Source organism: Daucus carota, chromosome 4 (assembly GCF_001625215.2).
Source record: "Daucus carota subsp. sativus chromosome 4, DH1 v3.0, whole genome shotgun sequence".
Taxonomy (NCBI): Eukaryota; Viridiplantae; Streptophyta; class Magnoliopsida; order Apiales; family Apiaceae; genus Daucus; species Daucus carota.
Genome location: NC_030384.2, coordinates 32410422 through 32422427, shown reverse-complemented (window position 1 = coordinate 32422427; position 12006 = coordinate 32410422). Strand labels below are relative to the sequence as shown.

Here is a 12006-nt window from a genome sequence, read left to right as displayed (position 1 = left end):
TTTTACTTATATTAATAATAATGTGATTTCATGCATTCACATAAACTATCCAATTAATATCAACCATTTATCTGTCATGTAATTTGTGAAAAAAAATTTGGAAAAAGATTTGGGGGGCATAACATTACTCTTTCAAATAGGAAAATGCTAATCAACCAAAAATTGTTTACATTTTTTTAATAATAAAATCCTATATATGCACATAAAGTGTGAGTCAGTGTTCTAAAAATCGCCGAGTCGGCCGAGTACCCATTCGGAGTACTCGTTTTTAACCTCTCGTCCGATCCGAGTTCCGAGTAATCGGGTTCAAAACCGATTTATTAAAAAATCGGTCAGCACTCGGTTTGACTTCGAGTACTCGAGGTCAAATCCGAGTTTGACTTATCAATTTTTTATTATTTTATTTGAAAATTATCAATGAGACTAAACATAAATTTATATATGTTTTGGTCTTTTTTTGCAAATTATTGACATTAATTAGAAAGTATATGTGTTTTATCATTAAAACTTGTGAATGATTATTATGTCAAAAACTATCAAACAAGTAACTTTTATTTGAACTTCACTATTTCAAGCGTGTTATTAAAATATTAATATTATTAGATAGTTTTATAATTAATTAGTATATAACTATATATGAGAGAAAAAATTAATTAAAAAAATACCCGATTAGTTATCCGATAACTTATTCTGAGTACTCTCCCGAGTTTCGAGTACTCATTTTTCCGGAACCAAACCGAGTTGGACCGATTTCCGATTTTTACAAGCTTTGACATAAACTATTCAATTACAATTCAGCATTAGTTTCCGCATAATTTGAGAAAGAAATTGGGATAAGATTCCGGGTACATAGTATTACTCTTCAAATAATTTTAATTGAATACTACTACCAAATTAAATTTTTATGCCTAAGTCAAAATCTGTGTTAATTTTTCATAAGAGCTCATATGATATTCCACATTCATATGTCCAGTACTTCCGAAGGGTACACCACCAATCCCCTGTACAGTTGTAACTACGTTCTCAGCACTTTCAAAAGCCACTCCACCAAATCCTAGTGTCAGTGTAGCTACATTCACAGAAGAAGAGGCATGGTTGTTTGCAATCGACATTATAATATACCGGCTGAAAGAAGACTCTGCACAATTTAAAAGTAATTGTAATCTTAGGTATGTATAAAATTAAGATACATTACCACTTCCGAGTATGAAAATATGTTATTAATTAACTTACTAGCTTCGATGTATGAGGGTAATGGCTGGAAAACTTTGATGGGAGCTGCCGACTTGCCCGTCCTTCTCTTCTGCAGAAGTTGCCCAAGCAAAATTCGGTTTGGATTTCCACCAACAATGCTCGAGTAATAATGATAGTCGACCCACTGATTTCTACCTTGTGCAAACTTGTCGTACCATCCATAACCTTATCCAAAAACTTCTGGAATTTCTGCATTTCACATGTTAGTCCCAAAAATTATATATTACAATGTTGTTGATTTGTTAACTAAATGTGCTATTTAATTTAACTTTTAATTTGTTATTGTGCAACATAATCATATACAATAAGGGTCATTTTCGAAAACCTGAAGGTGGCTAGCCACTTGTTCTCTGGTTAGCCATGGTACATTCATCATTTCAACAATTTGTTTGGGAACAGACTCTGCATTATTCGAAATTGTAATTACTTTTGAGTTGATATGTACTGTGAAGTCTTGCGGTTGATATGCAAAATTCAATTTATGACTTACCTTTAGGGCCAAGGATTAACAAAACTTCCACAAAACAGTTGTGGAGGTCTGAGGTCCAATTAGCTTTATTACCAATCCTTTCTGTGTCAAAGCCAACAACGCATCATTTATACTATACTATATATAAACATATTATAAATAATAATTTAGGGGTTTTTAACCTCTAGGGTAATAATCCTCCATAGCTGAACCAGAATCAGAAGGCGAGAAAATGCTTATTCTGGGTATATTAGCTTGATTGAATTGTCTCCAAGCATGTCTTTCCCTATTCTTCCATGTTATCCAATGTTGCCACATTATTTTTGCTTGATCAATTATCATTGGCTTTACCACGAATGCAGGTGCCCCTAGTCGAAGCCCTTTGCGGATAACATTCGTCCTATCATCAGTAGAATTCACTGTTGATCACAAGTTTAATGTTTATTAGCAAACTTTAACATAATTCAATATATGACTAAAAGAAAACAATTCATTTCCCAATCAGAAGTGAAATCAATGTGTAAACTTTTAATTTATTCATTCAATTCGTAAATATATAAAACATAAATGACATGATATTAAGAAATAATGCAGAGACTCTGTCAAAAAACAATTCATAGTAAAAACAATGCAGAGACACTTACGGACAACGGGTAAGTTAAACTCTCCATTAATACGTCGTAAGAGTTCAAAGCCATCCATCATAGGCATATGCACATCAGCTAAGACCATATCATATGGTCTTTTCCTTTCATCTTTCTGCTCCAGTAGGCTTAGGGTCGCATGAGTGACAACCGTCACTGCAATTCATTGTAAAAACAGTCATCAGGGGGTGATTATCTCTAAAAATTGTCACTAATATACTGAGAGGTAGAAGTTCCAAACACGTAACTAATAAAAAAACATATACATACATCCATCTATCTATATATTATTGATTAATAATAAAATAATTCCTACAATTCTTTTGAATAAATCAAGACCAAATTTAAATGGTATTTGATGATAAAAATTAATAATTTCTTAACTTTAGTATACTGCCTTGTGATTATACTAGCTATTAAGCAAGAATTCGATCAATATTTTAGATGACGATTGTCGAACAATATTACTCCCGACCACAATAATACACACACATTATCTATATTATGTGTTGCCTGTTTATAAAATTGATTCAGAAGATTATGCTAAAATAAAGTACCAAGAAGATGGCCAGCCTATACATTCAAAAGCAAACAGTTTGAATCACACGAATGAAAACTTTCTATTTGAAAAGTTTATAAAGTTGATGAGTAAACTAGACCTTCATAACTACATCTCTGGACCGCCGCTTCGGCGACTAATAAACCTGTTAGATCGTCGTCCACCACTAATATTCGAATCATTTCCTTTGATGTGTATAATTATTGGAACAATTATTGAAAATTTTTATACATTTGCTTTCCTTAATATTATCAAGGGAAGAGTACTTCTAACGAGTTGACTGTAACAATACAAGAATCCCTTCCCCCAATTTATAGCTGTGTAGAGTTGTCTGTAAATTAATTTCAGTTATGGGGTTAATGGTTGGATATTACTCGGTTGAAATAAATGTAATGTTCCATCTAATTTTACAAGATTTTATTTTCATATGAATACTTTAAATTTAATGAAACAATCTTCGAGATATCATACACTCATTTCTTATTGATATGGAAATTAATTTCATGCATTTGGACTTTTACACAGACGTTACATTTTACACCATCTTGTTTTGTCGCTACCCACAAATTTACTTTTGATTATTTCATTATGGCCCTATTTGGGAGTTAGCGATTAGCTTAGCAGATTATATTAGATGTTTTGACTAGCTGATTGAAATAGATGTTTCGACTAGCGGATTAAATTACCGGTTTCTTGTAAAATCGTTTGGTAAATAGCTCGTTGATTAGTTTTTTTATGACATATACCAAAACCTCTAACCCAAAACACTACTCAAAGTGGCTTTTTGAAAATTAGTTTTCTAAGCCCAAACCTCTATTTCAATCTGCCAACTTCAAACACTAACATTAGCGGATTGAAGTGGTCAAACCTCTAAAACACCCCAAACCTCTAATTTTACCCCAAATCTTTAATTTCCAAACACGGCCTATATATATCTCTAGCTACAATGTTATGAGGGAGAGTTTTTTATTTAGTGAATTTATTGTTCAACTGAATTCATTACGCCTACTCCCAAATGATACTCCCGCATATCTTTACACTCATTTCATATAGATATGAAAATTAATTTCATGCATTTGGACTTCTATACATACGTTACATTTTATACGGATTAAATGACGGTTTGGTCACTCAACTGACCGGAAACTTGCAATTGGGTCATCCAACTCAAAAATCTTTCAGTCACTAAAAATTTTCATTCAAGTCACTGGTCGTTACACTCTGTTAAGAATTTGACGAAAAACTTACTAAGCGTCGCGACTTAGCTTAAATAGAGCCATCGTGGCATGTATAGTTAGCTGAAGAGGCATTTTGGTTACTCAACTGACTACAAACTTGCAATCTGGTCATCAAACTCAAAAACTTTCATTTAGGTCACTTATCATAATATCCGTTAAAAATTGAAAAAAAAGAAGAATTAAAAGCTATCATGCAACACCTTTTTTCTTCTCTTAAAAATTTTGAATTAAACTTATTAACAAATGAAACAAATACACACACATAAAATCAATAGTTTCACCCACAAAAACTTGATCTTTGGTTATCTCTTATCATTTTATATATCTTAAGGGCATTTTGGAAAAACTCATTAAATTTTTTTTTATAAGAGATGAAGTTTACAAATAAAGTCCATCAAAAATTTAATAAGTGTGAAGTTTACAAATAAGTAATTTTTGATAAGTATGAAGTTTACAAATAAAGTCCATCAAAAATTTAATGAGTTTTTCCAAAATGGCCTTAAGATATATAAAACGATAAGAGATAAACAAAGATTAAGTTTTTGTTGGTGAAACTATTGATTTTATGTGTGTGTATTTGTTTCATTTGTTAACAAGTTTTAAAATTTTTAAGAGAGGAAAAAAGGTGCTGCATGATAGCTTTTAATTTTTTTCTTTTTTCAATTTATAACGGATATTATGATAAGTGACATAAATGAAAGTTTTTTGAGTTTGATGACCTGATTCCAAGTTTGTAGTCAGTTGAGTGAACAAAATGCCGCTTCAGGTGACTGTACATGCCACAGTGGATTTATTTAAGCCAAGTCACCACGCTAATTAGTCAGTTTTCCGTCAGATTTTTAACAGAGTGTAACGGCCAGTAACCTGAATGAAAATTTTAAAAAGTCTAATGGTGTGACTGAAAGTTTTTTGAGTTGGATGACCCTGTTGCAAGTTTCGGTCAGTTGAGTGACCAAAACGCCATTTAACCCCATTTTATACCAGCTTGCTTTGTGGACCCACAAATTTGCTTTTAATTATATCATTTATCTCTATCTACAATGTTCTGAATGGCAGCTTTTTAGTCGGTGAAATTATTGTTCAACTGAATGTATTATGCCTACTCCCAAATGATACTCCTGTTAAATGTCGGAAATGTAGCATATAGTTATTAAAAAAAAGTGAAATTGTTTACGATTAAATAAATAATATATGACTTTAAAATATTTTATCATATCTCCCTTAAAACCTCATCATCTTAATTGGATTACATGTCCCACATTTAAAAAATATCACAGATAAATACAATTTTATGATATTTGTTAAAAAAAACTATTCATATATTTATATATTTCAATTTTTATAATACATATATGTATAGTGAGTTTGTTATATATTTAAATAGGAGTGAATTGAATTTTGTATATATGATCTATAAGACACCATGAAATTCACCACATAATTACCAATATTACAAGAATGATATAATAATATACATCTCAAAAGTGGAAAATCATTTCACGACTTTAAAGTTCGCACTATATTTCTTTCCGTATAAGTGATAATAATGGCATAATACAATTACTATAACTAAGATCACAATGACTAAATAATAATATTGTATTTATAGATGTCCATCTCAATCGAAGAGGTTTAGATGCTCATATAGAGCGGTCGACAAGACACGAGTCATACTCAGAAAATTATAAAACTAATTATCGTCTCACTATACGTGCTTTTTGTTCTTTGACTGAAGTGCTCATCACTATTTCACACTTAAGTATTTAAAAGTATTTTAAATAGCAACTTGTGCTCAGCAAGTTTATATCAGATTAATTTGCAACACTTGATAGCACAAGTTTCAATATTTGTAAAAAATCACCATTCAATGACTAGTATAATAAAATGCCAATAAATTAATTATTACAATAATATTACGATCAATCCAAATAATTCATCAATTTAAAGGAAATGTTCATTATCAAAACTTTTAATGATTTGTTGGATAGTATCTAGTGATGCAATCAACATTACAAAGTCTACACTATTTTCCTCTGCTACTCTGTCGACCCTTTCACGACCAAGTCAAGTACTACTTTACTCTTTCTTTCCTAGTATTCATCGGGTCCGCTCATAGCCCCGACTTCACGGGAGCTCATGAGAACTTTCCACCGGTAGAGATCCGGTGAAAGCCTCGACGGCTGCTAAGCAAAGGAAAAAGAAAGATGAGCGGTTAGAGAGAAAAATAAGGTTTGAGATGCTTTGGTTATGTGAACTATAACGAGAGAACGAGGTACATAGTATTACTCTTTAAATAATTTTAATTGAATACTACTACCAAATTAAAATTTTATGCCTAAATCAAAATATGTGTTAATTATTACCAGATTTTATTAAAATTTAGACATTTAACTGGATATCTCGATTCTAATTTGTTTTTCCTAAATATTTGAAATGAAAAAGTCTTATAGGGGGTGTATTCGATTGAGATTTTAATGGATTGTTTTTAGTCTATGGATTTTAATGGATTGTATGCGATTTTGATTTTGTGCGGATTCTTGATAAAATGTCGCAGAGTTGATAAGATTTAGGTACAATGCTTCAAAATCCCATTGATTTTGATGGGATTTCAAAAAACTTAAAATACACCGAAGAATGCCACAAAATCCATCATTTTATGAAATGAAAAAAAATATATCAGCATTTGAATACCATCAGATTTTAGTGGATTTTAAACAATCCCAATTGAATACCATCGGATTTTAAAGCATAATTTAAAATCTCAATTGAATACAACCAGATTTTGTAGCATAATTTAAAATCCCAATTGAATACCTCAAGATATTAATGGATTTCAAACAATCCTAATCGAATACCCTCGGATTTCATGAATGCAAAAAAATGTTTTAAAATCCCAATTGAATACCTCAAGATATTAATGGATATTAATGAATATTTTTTATAAAATCGTAAAAAATATTTGGATCGAATAGCTTAGCGACAAAATTGGTTGCAGTAAAACATTTAACAGGCTAAAGTTTCCAGGCATATTCAGCTATTCTGTGGGCGACGGTTTCAATTCTCAACTGAAAAGTTTCACATGTAGTAACATGTTCCGGCCCTTCAAATCCTCTTCTCATCACCTTATATAAGTATCAGTCCTCTCTCTAGTTATGCAATACTAAAACTAGCTTTCTTTCTAACAGTTGTAGTTTGAGTAAGTTGTTTCTGGATAACTTATGGCGCTCACCAGTACTCGTAATGATATCAACCTGTGCTTTGTTTTTCTCCTCTTGGCGGTAACTCCATGTCTGTCAGCAGGTCGGTTATATTTTCTCCTCTATATATAGTCCAATTTTAGCAATCATATATGAGCTAGTAATGTAGTTTGTTATGCATTTGATCCAATTTTTTGTTAACAAATTTTTATATGGGCAGGACGGTTGGATCCTGCAGCAGCGTTATATGATATTGATTATCATGATCCGCATACAAGTCCTCCTGGAAGCCCTCCTTCGAATACAAGACTATATGATATTGATTATCATGATCCGCATACAAGCCCTCCTGGAGGGCCTCCTCCAAATGCAAAAGCGAATCCTCATGTAAGCAGTCATTGTTATTTGTTGAATCGTTTACTATATATTGACATCTATACATCACTCCTATAATGTAAGACCTGATTTTATGTAAATTGATGATTTTGATTTTTGCAGGTGAAGGAAGTCCATGGATGAAGAACCGCTGAAAGTGCATGTTATAGTTGCACAAGTATGTCGAATCATTTAGTTGATCGGTGTAATATGAACTTGTGAAGTACTATGATCAATGAAGTTAAGCTACATTTGTGCCTTCGTTCTATGTATAACTGTAGTGTACAATATATATATGAGATCATGACTGCACTAATGTCCCAATAATATTGTTCGATTTACAATGCAAGTGAAACATTTAAATTCAAATAAATTGAGTATGCATGTGTATAACATGAACAAGTAATTAACCAGAGCCGTTATATCTCACACGTCTCACATGTTTAATATGCATCGTGTTAATTTCGATGGAACGAAAAGATGAGAGAATTTTTATATGATAAAAATATAATAAATTTAAAATGTAATCTATTCGTATATCCATTCACACTATCAACAAATTCTATATTTAATAATAATTATTATTTTAATCAATTAAATAAAATATATTAAACAAAAATATATATTTTATTTAGATTTTATAAGTTAGAAACAAATTTTTACTTTTAATAGATTATATCTTCTCGCGGTTTTAAATTATAAATCACTTTTAACAAAATCAAGCATATTAGGAAAATTTGTTTTTTTATAAAAAAATTCATTCAAAAATATATTTCTTATATTGACCAAATATAATATGTAAAATTAAATTTAAGTGCTATATAGTTGAAATCAAAAACATAAATAACAAAATACAAATTAAAACGCGCGGCTAATTTCAAACATTTTGCCAATTTATATGGTGGATAGGTAATTTGAAACGACAGAGCAGGTGATAGGATTTAAACACAATTTTTTAAATTCTCATGATTGGGAAAAAATCTAAAAACATAAAATATGATAGTAATATTTGATTGGTTACACTCATATTAAATAATAATAAAATTTCATGTATGCAAATAAATCATCCAATTGTAATAAGTCTTTTGTTTGTTACGTTATTTAGATAAAGAATTTGAGACACGATTTCGGGTACATAGCATTACTCTCTCAAGTAGGAAAATGTTATTTAGCCAAAAATTGTTCCCATTTTTTTTTAAGATCCTAAGTTGCAATATTTGATTGATTTTACTTATATTAATAATAATGTGATTTCATGCATTCACATAAACCATCCAATTAATATCAACCATTTATCTGTCATGTAATTTGTGAAAAAAATTTGGGGTACATAACTTTACTCTTTCAAATAGGAAAATGCTAAGTAACCAAAAATTGTTTACAGTCTTTTAACTAAATATCAGCTGAGAATATTTGGTCAGTTTTACTCAAATTAATAATAATAAAATCCTGTATATGTACATAAACTATTCAATTAAAATTCAGCACTAGTTTCCACATAATTTGGGAAAAAAATTGGGATAAGATTCCGGGTACATGGTATTACTCTTCAAATAATTTTAATTGAATACTACTAACAAATTAAATTTTTATGCCTAAATCAAAATCCGTGTTAATTTTTCATAAGAGCTCATCTGATATTCCACATTCATATGTCCAGCACTTCCAAAGGGTACACCACCAATCCCCTGTACAGTTGTAACTACGTTCTCAGCACTTTCAAAAGCCACTCCACCAAATTCTGGTGTCAGTGTAGCTACATTCATAGAAGAAGAGGCATGGTTGTTTGTAATCGACATTGTAATATACCAGCTGAAAGAAGACTCTGCACAAATTAAAAGTAATTGTAATCTTAGGCATGTATAAAATTAAGATATATACCACTTCTGAGTATGAAAATATGTTATTAATTAACTTACCAGCTTCGATGTATGGGAGTAATGGCTGGGAAACTTTGATGGGAGCTGCCGACTTGCCCGTCCTTCTCTTCTGTAGAAGTTACCCAAGCAAAATCTGGTTTGGATTTCCACCGACAATGCTCGAGTAATAATGATAGTCGACCCACTGATTTCTACCTTGTTCAAAACTTGTCGTACCATCCATAACCTTATCCAAAAACTTCCGGAATTTCTGCATTTCACATGTCAGTCCCAAAAATTTTACCATAGTGAAAAGTAAGTATAATACAATTGAAAGTCATATTGTCTTAAGCTAGCATACGTACATTAGAATGTTGTTGATTTGCTAACCAAATGTGCTATTTAATTTAACTTTTAAAATCTCTGTAATTGTGCAACATAGGCATATACAATAAGGGTCATTTTCGAAAACCTGAAGGTGGCTAGCCACTTGTTCCCTGGTTAGCCATGGTACATTCGTCATTTCAACAGTTTTTTTTGTAACAGACTCTGCATTGTTCAGAATTGTAATTACTTTTGAGACGATATGTACTGTTAAGTCTTGCGGTTGATATGCAAAAGTCAATGTATGACTTACCTTTAGGACCAAGGATTAACAGAACTTCCACAATACGATTGTGGAGGTTTGAGATCCAATTAGCTTTGTTACCTATCCTTTCTGTGTCAAAGCCAACAACGCATCATTTATACTATACTATATATAAACATATTATAAATAATAATTTAGGGGTTTCTAACCGCTAGGGTTATAATCCTCCATAGTTGAACCAGAACTAGAAGACGAGAAAATGCTTATTCTGGGTATATTAGCTTGATTGAATTGTCTCCAAGCATGTCTTTCCCTATTCTTCCATGTTATGCAATGTTGCCACATTAATTTTTCTTGATCAATTATCATTGGCTTTACCACGAATGCAAGTGCCCCTAGTCGAAGCCCTTTGCGGATAACATTCGTCATATCATCAGCAGAAATCACTGTTGATCACAAGTTTAATGTTTATTAGCAAACTTTAACATAATTCAATATATGACTAAAAGAAAACAGTTCATTTCTCAATCAGAAGTGAAATCAATGTGTACACTTTTAATATATTCATTCAATTCGTAAAAATATAAAACATAAATAACATGATATTAAGAAACAATGCAGAGACTCTGTCAAAAAACAATTAATAGTAAAAACAATGCAGAGACACTTACGGACAACGGGTAAATTAAACTCTCCATTAACACGTCGCAAGAGTTCACAGCCATCCATCACAGGCATGTGCACATCAGCTAAGACCATATCATATGGTCTTTCCCTTTCATCTTTCTGCTCCAGTAGGCTTAGGGCCGCATGAGTCACAGCCGTCACTGCAATTCATAGTAAAAACAGTCATCAAGAGATGATTATTTTCTAAAAATTGTCACTGATATACTGAGAGGTAAAACTTCCAAACACGTATACTAATAAAAAAATTATATACACACATACATGCATCTATTTATCTATTGATATGTTATTGATTAATAATAAAAGAATTTCTACAAATCTTTTGAATCTAATAAACTTTGAATAAATCAAGACCAAATTTTAAATGGTATTCGATGATAATGTTTTCAATATACTAACTAGAATTTCTTAAGTTTAGTATACCGCCTTGTGATTATACTAGCTATTAAGCAAGAATTCGATCAATATTTTAGATGACGATTGTCGAACAATATTACTCCCGACCACAATAATATACACACATTATCTATATTATGTGTTGCCTGTTTATAAAATTGATTCAGAAGATTATGCTAAAATAAAGTACCAAGAAGATGGCCAGCCTATACATTCAAAAGAAAACAGTTTGAATCACACGAATGAAAACTTTCTATTTGAAAAGTTTATAAAGTTGATGAGTAAACTAGACCTTCATAACTACATCTCTGGACCGCCGCTTTGGCGACTAATAAACCCTTTAGATCGTCGTCCATCACTAATATTCGAATCATTTCCTTTGATGTGTATAATTATTGAAACAATTATTGAAAAATTTTATACATTTGCTTTCCTTAATATTATTAAGGGAAGAGAATACTTCTAGCTAGTTGACTGTAGCAACACAAGAATCCCTTCCCCCAATTTATAGCTGTGTAGAGTTGTCTGTAAATTAATTTCAGTTATGGGGTTAATGGTTAGAAATTACTCGGTTGAAATAAATGTAATGTTCCATCTAATTTTAAATTTAATGAAACAATCTTCGAGATATCTTACACTCATTTCTTATTAATATGGAGATTAATTTCATGCATTTGGACTTTTACACGGACGTTACATTTTATACCATCTTGTTTTGTGACTACCCACAAATTTACAT

At 31.2% G+C, this 12006-nt stretch overlaps 2 protein-coding genes across 2 annotated transcripts; both read right to left on the bottom strand.

Annotated features, from left to right (window-relative positions):
• Positions 1-908: 908 nt before the first annotated feature.
• LOC108217258 (two-component response regulator ARR10-like) lies at positions 909-3108 on the bottom strand. Its single transcript, XM_017390095.2, has 8 exons — positions 3027-3108; positions 2368-2523; positions 1906-2142; positions 1745-1825; positions 1580-1656; positions 1390-1443; positions 1234-1303; positions 909-1138 (listed from the first exon to the last, which is right to left on the bottom strand). Exons 1-8 carry the CDS (start codon positions 3106-3108, stop codon positions 909-911), a joined length of 987 nt encoding a protein of 328 aa, XP_017245584.2.
• A 6223-nt stretch (positions 3109-9331) lies between these two features.
• On the bottom strand, positions 9332-11623 carry LOC108217257 (two-component response regulator ARR10-like). Its single transcript, XM_017390094.2, has 7 exons — positions 11560-11623; positions 10856-11011; positions 10394-10630; positions 10233-10313; positions 10068-10144; positions 9739-9866; positions 9332-9548 (listed from the first exon to the last, which is right to left on the bottom strand). Exons 1-7 carry the CDS (start codon positions 11621-11623, stop codon positions 9332-9334), a joined length of 960 nt encoding a protein of 319 aa, XP_017245583.2.
• Positions 11624-12006: the final 383 nt, after the last annotated feature.